This window comes from Hyla sarda, chromosome 2, assembly GCF_029499605.1.
Source record: "Hyla sarda isolate aHylSar1 chromosome 2, aHylSar1.hap1, whole genome shotgun sequence".
NCBI classification, from domain to species: Eukaryota; Metazoa; Chordata; class Amphibia; order Anura; family Hylidae; genus Hyla; species Hyla sarda.
In genome coordinates this window covers 182,167,390-182,188,488 of record NC_079190.1, presented here as the reverse complement: position 1 = coordinate 182,188,488, position 21,099 = coordinate 182,167,390, and the positions used below count along the sequence as shown (strand labels likewise).

Below are 21,099 nucleotides of genomic sequence, written 5' to 3'. Positions count from 1 at the left end.
ATACTGTACCCAGACAGCAACATATAAACACCCTATAATGTACAGTGCATACAGTACTGTCCCAAGACAACGTAAAACACCCTATATTAAAATGTGCTATAAACGTTAGTTCATAAGAGGCAATAACAGGGTGAGGCTAAACATCAGCCCTGATTCCCATTTTTTTCTGTCTGATTAATCATAAAAATAAATCGGCCATCTAAAATTGATTTTAAAAATTGTTTGTAGCGGCCCTAAAGTGACCAGGGATGTGACACTACTATGTGCAGCGTCAATGGTATCAGATCATAATAAAGGCAACCTGTCAGCTACACATACTGGGCATGTACCAGCCTGCAGTATACAAGCTGTCTATGGATGAGAATATACATACAGATCTGTTCAACCAACCACATGACTTTCCTTCTCAGGCTAGGGTGACATACCATTCAAGGCTATGCCGGGTGGGTTTCACGTTGAGCCGCAGCGGCGAGGTTCGGGTTGCGCCACACCCATGGAAAGGTATTGTTTTTAACTCAAGGTGCCTCCAGTTTTTCCCCACTACAACTCCCAGCATGCCCTGACAGCCAATAGATGTCAGGGCAAGCTGGGAGTTGTAGTGGTGAAACAGCTGGAGGCACCCTGTGTAGAAGAACTAAGGGAGGAAGTGTCGACCCCAGCAGGCATCAGTGACGTTGCACCTGCTGGGGAAGTCTGCCTGGTAGTGAGCACACTACCAGGCAGACAAAAAAGCATTTTTTTTATTTAGTAAAAAAATTTTTTTAAAGGCAGGGGGATAGATGGGAAATAGGCAGGGACAGAGAGAGGGGGGGGGGGAGGATGGTGGGAGCTACCCTTTAAAGTAAGTGTGCCAGATGTCTAAAGAAGTGTTGGCACACTGCCCTATATACCCCTCTAAGACTTCACAGCAGGGGTCAAGTCATGGGAACAAAAAGTGTGGGAACTCACCCACTCAAGGGCTGGTCCTGCAGGACTCCTGATAATGGGAATGGTGTTCCTGCTGGGAAAAAGTGCAGGAACTCAGTTCCCGTGCGTTCCTGCAGGACTTGAGCACTAATAAAAGGGCACAAAGTTCTCCTAAATCCCAATATAATATGAAGTGATCTATTGTCGACACATTGGAGGGGGGGGGGGGGGGATTAATGCAGTTCTGCCAGTTCTCAAGTGTTTGGCATGGGCACAATACTTCTAAAGCAGCACTAACACTACTGTAAGGGGTTCAGGTCATCCATTGTTGCACTGCTCTAGTTCCATGTACCCTTCAGAGGCTGGCAGCGGGCACTCCATCACTGTGATGCCTGGTATACTGGTTACACTGATGTATGTGCCCAGCTGTGCCCTTCAGCAGTCTGGGCATAGTACTGCGCCTCGCCCTGGGCACACCTCACCTCAGCGCCCCCTATAGAAGTGACTGCACGCTCCCCCAGTCTGGTCATGTCAGCAGCTGCACATTCCATGCACATCCTCCTAGTCATCTGGGGTGGGCGGAAGGGCAGCACCTGGGTAAGTCACTACTCCTGGCAGCCTCGGAGCCGTGACCCGGCCACACACCGATACCGTCCTGCGACGGGGACAATGGTTCCGCTCACCAGAATGTGCTGCTTCTCCGGATGGTCCACTGCCCGCCGCCTTCCTGGGAGCTCAGGACCCGGCTGCGGCCTCTCCACAACTCTTTACTCCACTTTTACCACAAGAAGCCACTACGAGGCCGAAACTTCCTGGAGGTACAGAGGAAACACCCTTCCTCCCAGGCTGGCGAGCGGTGGGCAGGACGGCGCCTCCTCCAAATCCCAAACCACTCCTCCATAGCTGTGCTGTCTGCCTGACTGACGGTACCGCAATACAAGCTCTATGTGAACTGGGTCATACACTGTGGGAGCCGAACCTAAAGCCACATTCACTTCACCCCACAGAGCTAGGCCAGTCACCTGGCCAGTATTTTATGGCACAGCCGGTATTTTGGCAACCCTAACAGTATTTTTATATCAAAATTGCAATGGCCGGTATTCATCCAAGCAATCCTCCTACTCCCAGAATGTTGCACCATATTCTATACCAGTGTATCCCAACCAGAGCGCCTCCAGCTGTTGCAAAGCTACAACTCCCAGTATGCCCGGACAGCCGTTGGCTGTCCGGGCATACTAGGAGTTGTAGTTTTGCAACAGCTGGAGGAACCCCTTGGTTGGGAAACGCTGCCCTTTACTATATACTACTATATAGTCCAACATGCTGGGAGTTGTAGTTTTGCAACAGCTGGAGGAACCCCTTGGTTGGGAAACGCTGCCCTATACTATATACTACTATATAGTCCAACATGCTGGGAGTTGTAGTTTTCGTTTGGGGCAGCTGCTGAGCCACAGGCTGCATCAGGGCATGCTGGGAGTTGTAGTTAGCAACTAACTGCAACTCCCGAATGTAATTAAAAAAAATCGATCAAAAAGTCACATCAAAACAAAAATGGCACTGTAAGGGTGGGCTCACACTACGTTTGTAGTGTACGGGTGCTGGTTGGGAGGGGCAAAAACCGTCCGCTCCCATATCCCAGCCGGATCCGGCCCCAACCCCATTCATTTCAATGAGCCGACCGGAGTCAAACGCTGACTCTGCTTGTCTCATTTTTGCCCCGTATACGGTTTTCTGACCGGACCTAAAACTGGAGAAGTCAGTAGCTATTTCATTCTATTAAGGATCTATGTGCAATACTTCAGTATCTACAACGGCATCTGCATTACCATAGGATTACAATATGCATTTGAATGATGAACAACTAAGGGGACTACAAGTCCCATATAGTGTTGAGCGGCATAGGCCATATTCGAATTTGCGAATATTTGCGAATATATGGACGAATATTCGTCATATATTCGCATATTCGTAATATTCTCGTTTTATTTTCGCATATGCGAAAATACGTGTATGCGAAAATTAACATATGCAAAAATTTGCATATAAAAAATTAACATAGGCGAAAATTCGCACGCCAGTCTCACACAGTAGTATTAGAGCCTTCTTTACACCACACAAGCTGGAAGCAGAGAGGGATGATCACTGTGATGTGTACTGTAAAAAAACAAAAAAAAAAACGGAATATTCGTAATTACGAATATATAGCGCTATATTCGCGAATAAAATTCGCATTGCGAATATTCGCGAGCAACACTAGTCCTATATTGCCTTATAAAGACAAACATTTACTTTCAATTAAAGGAGTACTCCAGCGCAAAATAACATCCCCTATCCAAAGGATAGGGGATAAGTTATAGATCGCGGAGGGTCCGAGCACTGGGGCCCCCTGGGATCTCCTGGACGGGGCCGTGGCAGTCTGCCGGAAGTGAAGTTTCGTCCCCAGCAGAAAGCCGCGGCAGACACGCCCCCTCCATGTATCTCTATGGGATTCATGGAGGGGGCATGTCGGCCGCCGCGTCATGCGGGAACGGAACGCCCCCTTTCCTGTATATTGCCGTGGCCCCGTACCGAAGATTGTGGGGGGACCCAGCGCTCGGACCCTCCGCGATCTATAACTTATCCCCTATCCTTTGGATAGGGGATAAGTTATTTTGCACTATAGATGTCCTTTAAAGGGGTAGTCCAGTGGTGAAAAATTTATCCCCTATCCTAAGGATAGGGGATAAGTTTGAGATCGCGGGGGGTCCGACCGCTGGGGCCCCCTGCGATCTCTCTGTACGGGGCCCCGGCTCTATGCCGAGATAGCGGGTGTCGACCCCCGCACGAGGCGGCGGCCGACACGCCCCCTCAATACATCTCAATGGCAGAGCCGGAGATTGCCGAAGGCAGCGCTTCGGCTCTGCCATAGAGTTATATGGAGGGGGCGTGTCGGGCGCCGCTTCGTGCGGAGGTCGACACGCCCCCTTCCCGCGGGCTGTCGGGGCTCCGTACAGGAGATCGCGGGGGCCCCAGGGGTTGGACCCCCCGCGATCTGCAACTTATCCCCTATCCTTAAGATAGGGGATAAGTTGTAAACCACTGAGTCACCACTGGACTACTACTTTAACTACAAGGCACATAATGCCTTTCTCATTTTCTGTGAATATCACTGTGCACTGTTGATCACTAGCAGCAGTATTGTTATATTCTTTTTATTATTTTACTGTAAGTAGCCAGAGGGTGGTCACAAGGGAATTTTACTATATATTTTTACTATAATAAATATCTGGCTTTAATTTGAGAAGCAAATCTATTGTACACTGCTCAAAAAAATAAAGTGAACACTAAGATAACACATTCTAGATCTGAATGAACTAATCGTATGAAATACTTTCGTGTTTACATAGTTGAATGTGCTGACAACAAAATCACACAAAAATTATCAATGGAAATCTAATTTATCAACCCATGGAGGTCTGGATATGGAGTCACACTCAAAATCAAAGTGGAAAACCACACTACAGGCTGATCCAACTTTATGTAATGTCCTTAAACAAGTCAAAATGAGGCTTAGTAGTGTGTGTGTGGCCTCCACGTGCCCATATGACTTCCCTACAATGCCCGGGGATGCTGCTGATGAGGTGGTGGATGGTCTCCTGAGGGATGTCCTCCCAGACCTGGACTAAAGCATATGCCAACTCCTGGACAGTCTGTGGTACAACGTGGCATTGGTGGATGGAGCGAGACATGATGTCCCAGATGTGCTCAATCGGATTAAGGTCTGGGGAATGGGCGGGCCAGTCCATAGCATCAATGCATTCCTCTTGCAGGAACTGCTGACACACTCCAGCCACATGAGGTCTAGCATTGTCTTGCATTAGGCTAGGATTCCACTGAGGTTTTTGCACTGCGTTTTTTAAGGCTTAAGGGTGCGTTCACACGTTATTTGAAAGGGTGCGGGCTCTTCTCGACTGTCCATAGCAGATTTTCCACGGCAGAATTTACGCTGCGGAAAATCCGCTGCAGTCCCTACTGGGGCTTGCGGCGGATTTTCTGCAGCGTAAATTCCTCCATGGAAAATCTGCTGCAGATAGCCAAGAAGAGCCCGCACCCTTTCAAATACGGAGCGGAAAACCCGCAAAAACAAACAGCATGTGTACACACCCTAAAAATGCCAGAAAAACTGCTACTGTTTTTGCCTGCGTTTTGTCTGGCGTTTTTACCTTTGTGTGAAATTTTTATTTTTTATAACAAAATTTTAATACATTTTTAATGAAGTGTGTGTCTGTGTGTTTCACTTTTTTTTTCTCTATTTTTAATTTTTAGGTAGTACTAGCATTCCCAGCATGGAACAGACTGTTCCATGATGGGAGTAGTAGTACCTGTACTAATAGACTGTACTGTTACTCCTGACACCCGATGCGATTGTTCATAATATAGCAGAGATGCGGAGCGGCTCTATACATCACTCACATCTCTGCTCTGTACTCCGGCCAGTGATGTCAATAAAACATCACTCATTCATATTTTCCGCCCAGAGTGGGGATTGGCCGGATGGTTGCTGCCAATCACCGTTCTCAGCGGGAAATATGAATGAGTGATGTTCTATTAATATCACTGGCTGGTGTGAGGTGGAAACCTGTGTTATACACACTAATATAACTCAGTCCTGGTTGGGAAACACTAGCATACACACACATAACAGGGACTACAACTCCCAGCATGTGTCATTCAGGAGTCCCCCCCTCCCCCTTCACACATAGAAATCATCCACAGTCCGAGATTAATTCCCCATTCCCTGCAGTCTATATATCCCCAGCCCGTGCACTTTGTCATCCTCCCGTTCTGTTCAGCGAACACAGTCAGAGCAGGGGAGGTGTACATCCTCTCTCCCCTGCTCTGTGTTATTTCTCCCATGCAGACCTGTGTCCTCCAAAGGCAGAGCAGGGAGAGGGGGATGAGGGGGGCATGTACCTCCTCTCTACCCCTGCTCTGCCCTCCCTCCAGCTCTAGATTCGGAAATCTTCGGAGAGCTGAGGGAATGAGCGGACGTAAGTCTGTACGGGGTGCAAATTTCCACCTCACACCGGCCGGAGTATAGTGCAGAGATGCGGAGCGCAGGACAAAGCTGCTTCGAATCTCTGCAATAGATAAGACGATCACATTGGATGTCAGGAGTGACACCCACTGTGATCTGTCCTCAACTGCAGTCCTTGACTTGCAGCTAACATCTGGACGCAGCGTTTTTTTTTCTGAAAAAACGCAGTGTGGCGAAATGGTTGTTTTTTTACGGCGTTTTTGCTAGAAAATCCTCAGTGGAATTCCAGCCTTAAGAGGAACCCAGGGCCAACCGCACCAGGGGTGCCAAAGAAATGCCACCCCACACCATTACTGACCCACTGCCAAACCGGTCATGCCGGAGGATGTTGCAGGCAGCAGAACGTTCTCCACGGAGTCTCCAGACTCTATCACGTCTGTCGCATGTGATAAGTGTGAATCTGCTTTCATCTGTGAAGAGCAAAGGGTGCCAGTGTCGAATTTGCCAATCTTGGTATTCTCTGGCAAATGCCAAACGTCCTGCACGGTGTTTGGCTGTAAGCACAACTCCCACCTGTGGATGTCTGGCCCTCATACCACCCTCATGGAGTCTGTTTCTGACTGTTTGAGTGGACACATGCACATTTGTGGCCTGCTGGAGGTCATTTTGCAGGGCTCTGGCAGTGCTCCTCCTTGCACAAAGGCAGAGGTAGCGGTCCTGCTGCTGGGTTGTTCCCTCCTACGGCCTCCTCCACTTCTCCAGATGTATTGGCCTGTCTCCTGGTAGTGCCTCCATGCTCTGGACACTACGCTGACAGACACAGCAAACCTTCTTTCCACAGTTCGCATTGATGTGCCATCCTGGATGAGCTGCCATAGCTGAGCCACTTGTGTGGGTTGTAGACTCAGTCTCATGCTACCACTAAAGTGAAAGCACCGGCAGCATTCAAAAGTGACCAAAACATCAGCCAGGAAGCATAGGGACTGAGAAGTGGTCTGTGGTCACCACCTGCAGAACCATTCCTTTATTGTGGGTGTCTTGCTAATTGCCTATAATTTCCACCTGTTGTCTGTTCCATTTGCACAACAGCATGTGAAATTGATTGTCAATCAGTGTTGCTTCCTGAGTGGACAGTGTGATTTCACAGAAGTGTGATTGACTTGGAGTTACATTGTTGTGTTTAAATGTTATTTTTTTGAGCAATGTATTTTATACTGTATCCCTTATTTACTTGTATGGTACATACCAATATTATTTTATTGAAATACATATAATATTAATGACCTTGAGCCCCAAATCCATATATTTCTATAGTTTCTGGACACCGTGGGTATAGGTGTCAGTTGGGCGTCTCAGGTCTTTGTGGTGATTAGTCTGACAAGAGCCTCTACAATTTTATCTATATTTATCAAAATACATTGCTATCTATGGGATGAAAAACATGCGCACTGTCAGATGCTATGCCTGTGTGTCCCACAAATCCTGCACCTCAGACCCAGCCTCTATGACAGCCTGACAATTTGGTGTCACCACTAGATTTAAGTGGTTGCGGCACCAGCAGCATGTTTAGGATCTGCAGCACGGGCCACAGCCACTTTAAACCAGTGAGCCGCCACTGCTGCCAGCACTGACATTTAAATTCCCACCTCCCTGTGATCCCCTTGCCATTACCTGTCAGGCTCTTACCTGTCCTGTGTCCTCTGTTGGGCCCCCGCATGGCTCAGGGTCAAGGTGGGTCCGACGTCCTCCCACTTTACGGTGTGATGTCAGGGGCATCACTTGTCAGTGCAGCGCAAAGGAGGTTTGAGCTGCCGAGACCCAGCACCTGAGCCTGCGGAGAGCCCACTGGAAGGCACATGACAGAGGTAAGACACACAAGGGGATCAGGATTTAAATGGCACATGGGGGGTGGGGTGATGGTAATTAAAATGGCACGGGGGGGGGTGATGGGAATTAAAATGGCACGGGGGGGTTGGGGGTGTTAAAATGGCACAGGGGGTGAGGGAAATTGAAATGGCACGGGGGGGGGTGATGGGAATTAAAATGGTACAGGGGGTGGGGGAATTGGGGGAACATTTTAGAGAGAGCAGGCAGGATTGGATACACGTTAGCATGCGGCATTGGCCACACATGTTGCAGGAGCAGAACACATACTTTGCGGGTGCAGGATCAACAACAAAAAATTAAAAAAAAATGAAACAGTCCCAGCCAGGGCTCTACTACAGAGCTTTCAAGAACTTGACTTCAGAAACTGAACATACATGCATTCAGAAAGTTTTGTTTTGTTGCTGCCTTGTGCTGAAATAAAATTAAAAAAATACAAGTTTTCATTCTGCACTCCGAACCACCCCATTATAAAACAGTGAAAATAGAATGTTAGAATATTGAAATATAAATTCAATTTATTGAAAAGAAAATAACTAAGATATTGCATTGACATAAGTATTCAGACCCTTTACACAGTACTTAGTTGAAGCACCTTTAGCAGCGATTACAGCGTCCAGTCTCCTTGGGTATGATGCCACAAGGTATGTACACCTGTATTGGGGATTTTCTGCTATTCTTCTCTGCAGATCGTCTCAAGTTCTGTTGGATAGAGACAATCATATCTTTCTAGAGATGTTTGATTGGGTTCAGAGTTGTCCCTGTGCTACTCCTGTGTTGTCTTGGCTGTGTGCTTAAGCTCATTGTCTTGTTGAAAGGAAAACGGAGGTCATGTCTCCCTGTCTCAACAACGGCAACAAAAAAAACACAGTAGGATGTTGCCACCACCATGCTTCACTGTAGGGATGTTATTCGGCCTTGTTTCCTCCAGGCATGACACTTAAAATTGAGGACAGCAGTTTCAGTTTTGGTTTCATCAGACCAGAAAATACTTAGCTTTTTGCAAACTTCAGTTGACTTTCATGTGTCTTTATCAGAGGAAAGGCTTCTTTCTGGCTACTGTACCATAAAGCCCAGATTAGTGGAGCGATGTAGTGATGTTTCTGGACATTTCTTCTATCTGCACACAGGATTTTGGAGATCAGTTAGAGTGACCATTCGGTTCTTGGTCACCTTTCTTGCCAAGGCCCTTCTCCCACCCACCCCTATCAGTTTTGTAGGGCGGGTACCTCTAGGAAGAGTCCTGGTTGTTCCAAACTTCCTCCATTTAAAAATTATGGAGGCCAATAAGCTATTGGGAACCTTCAGTACAGCAGAAATTATTTTGTACCCTTCTACAGATCTGTGCCTCCCCATTCCTGTCTCTAAGCTCTACAGGCAGTTCTTTCTCCTCATCGCTTAATTTTTGCTTTGATATGCATTGTCAGCTGTGAGACCTTCTATAGACAAATCAAGGAAAAGGCCTCAACATTACAAACTTTAAAACAAATGCTGTATTTTAGGGCTATGGGCAGTGTTTTTGGTTAAGCTTAACCCTGATGGATGTATGTTGACAATCATCCATATGCCCTCTCAAATGAGGATGACTACATAGGCTGGAGACAAATGGGTTTGGGAAAACCAAATGTCTCCCTTGTGTGCTATCTAGTTTACAAAGATATGCTAAAGGATGGGAAAGGCGAATGTATTTAATGTTAGACTGGCAGATTCCAGAGTCCACTCCATGCTTCTGAATGGCTGGACTCATCAGGAAAGTACACAGGAAAATGTTAAGACCTCAGTGCCACCCCTGTCATAATCCATTTTATAAAAAAACAAAAAAAAAAACACCCATTTGTTTATAATCAGGGCACTTATTTTGCCAAGTGTGCTCCTGTAGTTGCTGGTTATATTATCTGGCTAAGCGAGTACAACCAGGAGATGTGACATAAGTTAGAAATACTAATATATGAGAGAAGATATTTCCATGACCCAAGTGCTTTTGAAGCAGTCTACATTTGTATGTTAAATCCTAAAATTCATGTATATCCTTTTGCTGCTCTAAAAACGTACCCACAACCCTACACACCACTATTCCACAAGGGTCGTATAGTCATGGATCAGTCCAGCAACATAAAGGGCAGTTCAGAGCTTGTCAGTACATAACCTGTCCGTGTGGGCCAAATCTGGGCACCCACTTCCATTAGCTATTTGAAGGGGTAAACTGTCTAGACTAAGTTTAAACTAACTTTAAATTTTCTTGCATTTACACAAGAATCACTTGCTTCAGTATTGCATTTAGGCCATGTCCATATTTTTTGTTTCCAAAACACATAATAAATTTGCACAGGTCAGGCTAGACAGTTTTCTGGCATACCGTATTTTTCGCCGTATAAGACGCACTTTTTCTTCCCCAAAACTGGGGGGAAAAGTTGGTGCGTCCTATACGGCAAATACCTGCGGCCATCAATGGCCGGGACCCGCCGCTAATACAGGACATCACCGATCACGGTGATGCCCTGTATTAACCCTTCAGGCACGGCGATCAAAGCTGACTGCCGCGTCTGAAGCGAAAATAACACTAACCCGGCTGCTCAGTCGGGCTGTTCGGGACTGCTGCGGTGAAGTCGCGGCATCCCGAACAGCTTACAGGACACCGGGAGGGACCTTACCTGCCTCCTCGGTGTCTTCTCCGTGCCGGGATCCCCTGCACTCTCCTTCGACGTCAACACGTCGTCGCGCACACAGTCATCCAATAGGAGCGGCGTGCGTAGCGGCGTGATGACGGCGACGGAGAGCATGGATCCCGGGGAAGAAGAAGTGCGGAGCGTCGGGGACACCATGGGGACGCGGCGACAGCGATGGAGCAACATCCAGGGCACCAGTGACGGGTCCGGAGCAGCGGGGACACGTTAGTACTACCTCCTATACCAGTGGTCTTCAACCTGCGGACCTCCAGATGTTGCAAAACTACAACTCCCAGCATGCCCGGACAGCCGTTGGCTGTCCGGGCATGCTGGGAGTTGTAGTTTTGCAACATCCGGAGGTCCGCAGGTTGAAGACCACTGTTGGGTTCAGAATCTTTATTTTTTTTAGATTTGGCACCTATAAATTGGGTGCGTCTTATACGCCGGTGCGTCCTATAGGGCGAAAAATACGGTAAGTTACACCAGAGTCCTAATGCAATTTCAACTGTAAATTTACCTCAATATGTTAAATTTAAAAACAATAGGTCATTTTCTAACAACACATACCTTCTATATCACTGGGAGACAAATAGCTGCTCACCAGTTACAGCTACAAACAAGCAATGACTATTCAGCATCTGGGAGGTTTCCAAAAAACAGGGAAATCAACACTCAGTATCTCTGGACTAAAGGGATAAATCCATCAAGCGCTTTACTGTGTGCGACACTGAATATAGAATAGGAGTCAGAAAAAAAGGCATACACAAATGTAATCCTGTACACACTTTAATAAAAGTATATTTACAGCAGAACGTATTCCAATATCATAGTTACAGCATATAAAACAGCGCTTTATTAAAAAAAAACACACACACACACACACACACAACTATATTTATAAATCAGTATTAAAGTAAATCAAAATATGTACAATCTATACAGTAAACACTAAATATATTATTAATGGATATGTTTATAGGAACAAGGATAAAGTCTTGCCTCAGAGTAGATCGGATATTAAAGCAGTGATCTGACTGGTTGTCATGGACAACATTGCTTTTTCTGTGCACTAGGACAAGATTTTATAGGCATCTCCCATGTATTTTATACAACCAATAATATACACACACACACACACACACACACACACACACACACACAATCACCAAGACACATTTTATTTCCATTTATGGCAGAGCTGTCTTCCCACCATTTGTCGGAACTAGGACTAACTTTGCTCCATACCAGCCATAAGAGATAGAGCCAAAGATTCCACTAAGAGAAGGAAAGAAACAAAGACACTCAGTAAAAATATTGTAATAGGTCATTTAAAAATATTTGTGTCCTTAAAACATGATCTGTTGGGGGTACTTGAGATATATATGTACCAAAAAAGTCCAAAATTGCTGATTTTTGGTCACATAACAGAAAAAAAAACAATAATAATTTCAAAATGTATCAAAAGTGTTACATACAAGTGGTCCCGGTAAAAACTACAGATCACAGTGAAAAAATAAGAAAGTTAGTTATAGGACTCAGTACAGGGCAATTTTGAACATATTTATTTTGTGGAAAAAAAACAAACATTTTTTATAAAGTAGTACAAGAATAGAAAAACAAGTAAAGATGAGTATCGTTTTAATCGTATTGACCCACAGAATAAAGATACTGGGTCAGTTTTACTGCGCAATGCTTAAAAACAAAACCCACCAAAAGTTGCAAAATTGTGGTTTTCCTTTCAATCCCCCCCACCCCCACCACAAAAAAGAAAATTGTGTTGTGCTGTACATTTTATGGTAAAATCTAAGCGCTCGTTACAAAATACAAATGGTTGCGCAAAAAACACGCTCTCATATGATCCTGTGGATGGAAAAAAAAAAATGTATGGCTCTTATAAGACGAGGAGGAAAATACAAAAATGCTAACTGGCTGTGTACTTGAAGCCATAATGGGCTTCTGCCCATAAAGGGGTTAATAGTACAAAATATATGGTATATACTTACAGTGTGGAAATGATCCTCTGCAGACTGCTTTATTTAATACTTTCACAAGAAACTTGTGACAATTAGTAAAATCAGATTCCATCTTCAGGATAGATTCTGCCCTTTATCAAAAAAAGTATAAAATATATCAGTATATATAGATATTAAAGATATTCACAAGATGTATAGTCGTCCATGTTTAAAATGTCTGACCATTAACACACTAACATTATAGGGGCAAGTTTACACAGAGGAAATTCAGGTGGAATCTGGGAATTATTTTAAGTCATTTCCATCTTAAAATCATGCCTTTAATCAGACTCTGTATTTACGAGTTCACAGTAAATTTTGTGCAAAAATTTTCCAGGCAGATCCAATTTCCACCAGTAGAATGGACTTGTCCATTCTTCTACCAGAATCCGCAAGTAAAAACCTATGAATTCAATGGTACTATAAAGTTCTGCTGCAGATTCTGTGCCAAATATCAGCTTTATTTTTCCATGGATCAGAAAGAGGATTTGAGAGGAAGTTTCAGTGAGCACGTTTTCCTTGCCAATTCCTCAGTAAAAAGTATATGCTAAGGCTATGTTCACACCTCAGAATTTCTGTGCCGGATTCTGCATTGGAATCCGGTGCGGAGATTCTGCTGCAGCAGAGTCCCGTTGAATTCAACGGGATTCTGCTGCTCTGTGCCAGATGTTTCCGGCACAGAAATGACATTTTCCGTGGCCACACAAAGCATTAACATGTTTAACCCCTTAAGGACCATGGACGTACGCGTGCGTCTAAGCATCCTGGTAGTTAAGGATCAAGGACGTATGCGTACGTCTGTGGGAATTTCGGTCCCTGCCGCGATCCGGGCGGGGACCGGACCGGGGTGACTGCTGATATCAATCAGCAGTCACCCGGCGCAAATGCCCAGGGGGGGGGTCATCAGACCCCCCCCCCCCCATGTCGGCGATCGGTGCAAATCGCAAGTGAATTCACAATTGCGATTTGCGCGATTCCGGGTCATTACGGGTCTATGGTGACCCGGAATATAAGGGGGATCGCGGGTGTCTAAGACACCCACGATCCCCCTGAAGAGATAGGAGTGAGGTGGCAGGGGCGCGAACCCTCCTATCCCTGATATTGGTGGTCTAGACGCGACCACCAATAGCAGATCGGGGGCGGGGGGTGGGGTTAACGTTCGTTTTCCCCGTCCTGCCCACCCACAACAGGCGGGGCAGAACGGGGAAACGACAGAGGACCGGCGCCGGAGTCCACTTACCGATCTGCGGAGGCTGCGGGCGATGATTGGTGTCTGAGATTGGCAAGCGGCGATGTCAAGCAGCTGGCTCCCTGGATCAGACGGAAGCCGGTAAGTTGCCTAGCAACATCTGGAGGGCTGCAGTCCGAGACCACTATATTGTGGTCTCTATACTGTAGCACTCCAGATGTAGCAAAACTACAACTCCCAGCATGCCCAAACAGCTGTCTGGGCATGCTGGGAGTGTTAGTTTTGCAACAGCTGGAGGGCAACAGTTTGAGACCACTATATGGTAATCTCTGAACTATAGCCCTCCAGATCTTGCAAAACTACAACTCCTAGCATGCCCACACAACTGTTTGCTGTCTGGGCATGCTGGGATTTGTAGTTTTGCAGCATCTGGAGGGCCACAGTTTGCAGTGGTCTCTATACTGTAGCTCTCCAGATGTTGCAAAACTGCAAATCCCAACATGCTGGGAGTTGTAGTTGTGATCCCTCCAGCTGTTGCATAACTACATCTCCCTTTGGTGATCAGTACATGCTGGGAGTTGTAGTTTTGCAACAGCTGGAGGCACACTGGTTGGAAAATATTGAGTTAGATAACAGAACCTAACTGAAGGTTTTCCAACCAGTGTGCCTCCAGCTGTAGCAAAAGTACAACTCCCAGCCTGCATGGTCTGTCATTACATGCTGGGAGTTGTAGTTTTGAAACAGCTGGAGGTTTGCCCCCCCCCCATGTGAACGTACAGGGTACATTCACACGGGCAGGCTTACAGTAAGTTTTCTGCTTCAAGTATGAGCTGCGGCAAATTTTTCGCCGCAGCGCAAACTCCTAGCAGGGAACTCACTGTAAACCTCCGCCAGTGCGAATGTACCCTAAAAACACTACACTACCACATAATTAAGGGTAAAACACTACATATACACTGTCCCCCCCAATAAAAATTAAAAACGTATTGTACGGCAGTGTTTCCAAAACGGAGCCTCCAGCTGTTGCAAAACAACAACTCCCAGCATTTCTGGACAGCCACTGACTGTCCAGGCATGCTGGGAGTTTAGCAACAGCTGGAGGCACCCTGTTTGGGAATCACTGGTGTAGAATACCCTTATGTCCACCCCTATGCAATCCCTAATTTAGTCCTCAAATGAGCATGGCGCTCTCTCACTTCGGAGGCCTGTCGTATTTCAAGGAAACAGTTTAGGGCCACATATGGGGTATCTCCGTACTTGGGGAGAAATTGCACTACAAATTTTGGGGGGCTTTTTCTCCTTTTACCCCTTATGAAAAGGAAAATTTGGGGTCTACACCAGCCTGTTAGTGTAAAAAAAAAATTTTTTTTACACTAACATGCTGGTGTTGCCCTTTACTTTTTATTTTCACAAGAGGTAAAAGGAAAAAAAGACCCCCAAAAATGTCAACGCAATTTCTCCTGAGTACGGAAATACCCCAGATGTGGGCTTAAAATGATCTGCGGGCGCATAACAAGGCTCAGGAGTGAGAGCGCACATGTACATTTGAAGCCTAAATTGGTGATTTGCACAGGCTGGCTAATTTTACAGCGGTTCTGACATAAACGCAAAAAAATAAATACCGACATGTGACCCCATTTTGGAAACTACACCCATCACGGAATGTAACAAGGGGTATAGTGAGCCTGAACACCCCACAGGTGTTTGAAAATGTTTCGTTAAAGTTGGATGGGAAAAGGAAAAAAAATTATTTTTTTCACTAAAATGCTGGTGTTACCCTAAATTTTTCATTTTCACAAGGGAAAATAGGGAAAAAAAAGCCCCCCAAAATTTGTAACCCCATTTCTCCTGAGTAAGAAAATACCCCAAATGTGGATGCAAAGTGCTCGGCGGTTAAACTACAATGTTCAGAAGAGAGGGAGCGCCATTGGGATTTTGAAGAGAAAATATGTCCGGAATTGAAGGCCACGTGTATTTACAAAGCCCCCATAGTGCCAGAACAATGGACCCCCCCACATGTGACCCCATTTTGGAAACTACACTCCTCACGTAATGTAATAAGGGGTACAGTGAGCATTTACGCCCCACAGGTGTCTGACAGATTTTTGAAACAGTGGTCCGTGAAAAAGAAAAATTTTATTTTTCATTTGCTCAGCCCACTGTTCCAAAGATCTGTCAAATGCCAGTGGGGTGTAAATACTCACTGCACTCCTTATTAAATTTTGTGAGGGGTGTAGTTTCAAAATGGGGTCACATGTGGGGGGGGGTCCACTGTTCTGGCACCATGGCCCCTGACTACCATTCCAAACAAATTCACTCTTCAAAAGCTCAATGGCGCTCCTCCTCTTCTGAGCATTGTAGTTCGACCGCAGAGCACTTGACGGCAACACATGGGGTATTTCCATACTCAGAAGAAATGGGGTTACAAATTTTGGGGGGTATTTTCTGCTATTAACCCTTGCAAAAATGTGAAATTTGGGGGGAAACACACATTTTAGTGAAAACATTTTTACATATGCAAAAGTCGTGAAACCCTTGTGGGGTATTAAGGCTCACTTTATTCCTCAAGGGGTCTAGGTTCCAAAATGGTATGCCATGTTTTTTTTTTTTTTTTGCTGTTCTGGCACCATAGGGGCTTCCTAAATGCAACATGCCCCCCAAATACCATTTCAGAAAAACCTACTCTCCAAAATCCCCTTGTCGCTCCTTCGCTTCTGAGCTTCTGCACCCGCCGAACACTTTACATAGACATATGAGGTATGTGCTTACTCAAGAGAAATTGGGCTACAAATACAAGTATACATTTTCTCCTTTTACCCCTTGTAAAAATTAAAAAAACTGGGTCTACAAGAACATGTGAGTGTAAAAAATGAAGATTGTGAATTTTCTCCTTCACTTTGCTGCTATTCCTGTGAAACACCTAAAGGGTTAAAACGCTGACTGAATGTCATTTTGAATACTTTGGGGGGTGCAGTTTTTATAATGGGGTCATTTGTGGGGTATTTCTAATACGAAGACCCTTCAAATCCACTTCAAACCTGAACTGGTCACTGAAAAATAGTGAGCTTGAAAATTTTGTGGAAAATTGGAAAATTGCTGCTTAACTTTGAAGCCCTCTGGTGTCTTCCAAAAGAAAAAACTTGTCAATTTTATGATGCAAATATAAAGTAGACATAAAATTTTACCACTAAGTTAAAGTAGAATATGTCACGAAAAAACAATCTCTGAATCAGAATGATAACTAAAAGCATTCCAGAGTTATTAATGTTTAAAGTGACAGTGGTCAGAATTGCAAAAAACGCTCTGGTCCTTAAGGTGTAAAATGGCCTGGTCCTTAAGGGGTTATTCTTTAAAGTGACAGTGGTCAGATGTTCAAAAAATGCTCTGGTCCTATGGTGTAAAATGGCCTGGTCCTTAAGGGGTTGAGGGGTATTCCAGGCCAAAACTTTTTTTTATATATCAACTGGCTCCGGAAAGTTAAACAGATTTGTAAATTACTTCTATTAAAAAATCTTAATCCTTCCAATAATTATTAGCTTCTGAAGTTGAGTTGTTGTTTTCTGTCTAAGTGCTTTCTGATGACTCACTTCCCGGGAGCTGTGCAGTTCCTATGGGGATATTCTCCCATCATGCACAGCTCCAGGGACGTGACATCATCATTGAGCAGTTAGACAGAAAACTTCAGACGCTAATAACTATTGGAAGGATTAGGATTTTTTAATATAAGTAATTTACAAACCTGTTTAACTTTCCGGAGCCAGTTGGTATATATAAAAAAAGGTTTTGCCTGGAATACCCCTTTAATAATTTGTGGCGAGTCTGCACGGAATGCATAGCCATCTATGAGACGGCACATTTCTGTGCGGTCCTAGCGCTGGCATATTACGCCGGCGCCCGCAGTGTCCAGAACGTCCGCACCGAGATTATCCATGCTGACATTCCGTCGTGTGAACATAGCCTAAGAGTTGTCCATCTACATATTAAACTCTCCATGTTGATGTTAAAACCTACACTCACTGAAAGAAAAAAAAATGTAATCACACCAAAGAGGACTTGTTGGAATCGAGCGCAACTTTAGATTTGTGAACATTATGATAATATATGTAAGTAATTACAATAGGCAAGACTCAGTATCTAATCAGACAGCATATGTAATCAAATATAACTGAATGTTTAGTTATGCAGCAATCAGACAATTCTTGGCACATTTTTTTCTGGGTCTATTTGTTGACTTGTCTGACTATGAAATTTGGAGTTAGTTTCAAATTTACATTACACTACAGTAGTCCCTCAAGTTACAATATTAACTGGTTCCAGGACGACCATTGTATGTTGAGACCATCGTATGTTGAGACCATAACTCTATGGAAACCTGGTAATTGGTTCTGAAGCCTCAAAATGTCATCCAAAAATAGGAAAAAGTGAGGATTAAAAATAAATATTACATAACTAATATAGATAAAGCAAATCCTTACATATAAAAGTGAGAAAGATCTGCTGGGAGCTGTAAATCACTGTCTATTTCAGTGTTTCCCAAAGAGAGTGCCTCTAACTGTTGCAAAACTACAACTTCCAGCATGCCCGGACAGCCGAAGGCTGTCCGGGCATGCTGGGAGTTGTAGTTTTGCAACAGCTGGAGGCCCTCTCTTTGGGAAGCACTGGTCTATGTAGAGGACAGAAGCTTCTTCGGGGTCCTGTACAGAACACGCAATGTACTAAAAATAGTAAAATAGACCTGGTTTCCAGAGGAGCAGCTAACCCTGGCACAGGTAAAGAGTACAGAACATGTAGTACCTCCCTGTACTGTAGGGGGCGCTACCAGACACCAGTCAGTGCATGCACTTCAGTAATACAGGGGTTTTACCAGTGAATGCCCATTCTGATTGGGCAGTTCTTCCAGCCATTGACACGTTTTGCAGATTCCATAGCATTGTATGTTGAGTGTGGTTTCAAGTTACAATCGTCCAGAAAAGACCATTGTATGTTGAAACTATTGTATGTTGAGGCCATTGTAAGTTGAGGGATCGCTGTACTTACTTCCATGCTCCAAAACCAGCATGCCAGCGGTCTGCAAACATTAGCACGACATTCATTACTTTCATTATTGCTTCTTTTACAGAGCTCACCTGAAATCAACAATAATATCCTTTAAAATAACATCACTAAAGAATAAAGGCATAACACACTTAAAGGGGTTTTACCATTTCTACAGCAAATGTAATCATTTGTTAGGGTGGATGAAATTCAATGTATCCCTCTGAAAAATAATGCAGGCATGACCTTATTTCATCATCTCTCTCTCTTTTTAGCCTCTCCCTTTTTCATATGTAAATCTATGTGGTGGGCGGAGATTCAGATTGTCACATGGTTTGCTTTGAACCTCATTTTCCATCAGTCATTAGTGCAGTTGCGCATTCTTGTGCTGCATAGTAAGTCATCCATGAGAGAAATCTAATCTTCATAATGGTAAAGTTATCTGTTCTCTCCTCTCACAGTATACAGTGTTCGCATATTGAATACCCTATCTCCCTCCCCTCCTGCCAAGTAAATTTAATGTTACAACCTGTAATATAGACAGGTCTAGCTATACATAGTGTCATGAGGTATATTTACCTTATCCTGGCCAGTGAATATTTAGCCAGAGTCCCCCATACATATTTACTCCAGTGAATGACTTCTTTTAGAAGCTTCTGTGAGGTCAGTGTGGCAGCTGTATATGCTGTAGTCTATTTGACTGTATATTCAGTGCATGTCAGGAAAACTAAGCATGCCTCACCAGAAAAGAAAAAACTGCCTACAGGACGTATCATGGCAACAAGCAAAAAAACAATGACTGACATCTTGCAATTTTCATTTTCATCACTAAGCTTGAAACTAAACTAAGACTTCCTGTTCTGTCTGTGATAAGGAGGAGGCTGCTGGAAAGTGATTATACAGCATTACAGCACATAGGTGACACCAGTATATAGTAGGGATGCACCAAATTTCGGCTGCCGAAAATTATTGGCCGAAAATGCCCCTTTAGGGGTGGGGAGTGACTTAAAGGGGTACTCCCCTGGAAAACATTATTTTTTAAATCAACTGTTGCCAAAAAGTTAAAGATTTGTAAATGACTTCTATTTAAAAATCGTCATCCTTTCAGTACTATCAGCTCCACAGGAAGTTCTTTTCTTTTTGAATTTATTTTCTGTCTGACCACAGTGCTCTCTGCTGACACCTCTGTCCATTTTAGGAACTGTCCAGAGTAGGAGCATATCCCCATAGCAAACCTATTCTGCTCCAGACAGTTCCAAAAATGGACAGGAGTGTCAGCAGAGAGTAGTGTGGTCAGACAGAAAGGAAATTCAAAAATAAAAAGAACTGCTGATAAGTACTGGAAGGATTAAGATTTTTTAATAGAAGTAATTTACAAATTCTGTTTAACGTTCTGGCACCAGTTTATTTAAAAAAAATGTTTTCCAGGGGAGTACCCCTTTATCCCTTTCCTAACCCATGACATTCATGAACGTCATGGGTCGGGTGAGGACACGATGCGAACCCGCGGGTCAGGTCCGCGTCATACATGGGAGATAGCAGCTGACAACTGCCTGTAATGACGGATATCGGAGATTGCTCCGATGTCAGTCATTGACATTACCCCACTAATAGCTGACTGACATGCGGCGATCGCTGCAGACGGATATTAACCCTTTAGATCTAAAGGGACATTTAAGTGCTTCCTGGTGGTCCAGTGGGGGGTGCATTACCCCCCTGCAGCGAGATTACGATCCACTGTAGAGGTAGCCGGAGGGCTTACCTTTGCATTATTGGTGTCCGTGGCTCATCATTTGATTGAGCCTGGCTAAGCAGACTCCACCAAATGAGCACAGATCACAAAGATCAATGGAGTTCTATGGAACTCCATTGATCTTTATGAGGAATCTAATGATTTCTCCTAAAAGTCCCCTAAGGGGATTAATAAAGTGTAAAAAAAAATATAAATAAAACACCCATTAACCCCTTCTATATTAAAAGTTTAAATCACCCTCCTTTTCCCATTTTCCATATTAAAAATATGAAAAATATAATAAAAATAAACATATTTGGTATCGCCACATGCGTAATTGTCCCAACTATTAAATTATTATGTTTATGATCCTGCACAGTGAACGGCGTAAATGCAAAAATTACTGACTTTGGTCACATCACATCCCAAAATAAAGTAATAAAATGTAACAAAAACGATATTAAAAAAGGAGGCGGGGCAACGCTTTTTAGGCTTTCGGCCAGGCACAGCCTAAATTTTCAGTTTTGGTGCATCCCTAGTATATAAATAAGGCGATCGATAAAGCTTAAAGATCACCCTCCTCTCTGTGGAATGACTTTTGCAAATGTCACAGAGTACCCACCATGCCCATCCAAGAACCTGAAAAGAATAAAGAAACC

General features: G+C 44.4%; 2 protein-coding genes and 1 long non-coding RNA gene across 6 annotated transcripts in view; 1 reads left to right on the top strand and 2 right to left on the bottom strand.

The window, feature by feature from the left end:
• CYFIP1 (cytoplasmic FMR1 interacting protein 1) overlaps positions 1-1,773 on the bottom strand; it is a 108,804-nt gene extending 107,031 nt beyond the window's left edge. Inside the window, exon 1 of one of the 2 annotated variants that reach the window (XM_056555868.1) lies at positions 1,590-1,773. The gene's annotated coding sequence lies outside the window, so the exon portion shown is untranslated. The remainder of the gene's footprint in view (positions 1-1,589) is intronic. The other variant, XM_056555867.1, reaches the window with a different exon arrangement.
• The window catches only part of LOC130355575 (uncharacterized), a 63,308-nt gene continuing 43,625 nt past the window's right edge, over positions 1,417-21,099 (top strand). Inside the window, exon 1 of the long non-coding RNA XR_008888586.1 lies at positions 1,417-1,503. This is a non-coding gene — a long non-coding RNA (uncharacterized LOC130355575). The remainder of the gene's footprint in view (positions 1,504-21,099) is intronic.
• The window catches only part of TUBGCP5 (tubulin gamma complex associated protein 5), a 68,144-nt gene continuing 58,377 nt past the window's right edge, over positions 11,333-21,099 (bottom strand). For 2 of the 3 annotated variants that reach the window (XM_056555870.1, XM_056555869.1), the window contains exons 21-23: positions 18,712-18,800; positions 12,477-12,577; positions 11,333-11,748 (exon numbers count right to left, since the gene is read on the bottom strand). In XM_056555870.1, coding sequence (XP_056411845.1) covers positions 11,702-11,748; positions 12,477-12,577; positions 18,712-18,800 — 237 coding nt within the window. In that variant the 3' untranslated portion in view covers positions 11,333-11,701. The remainder of the gene's footprint in view (positions 11,749-12,476; positions 12,578-18,711; positions 18,801-21,099) is intronic. The other variant, XR_008888585.1, reaches the window with a different exon arrangement.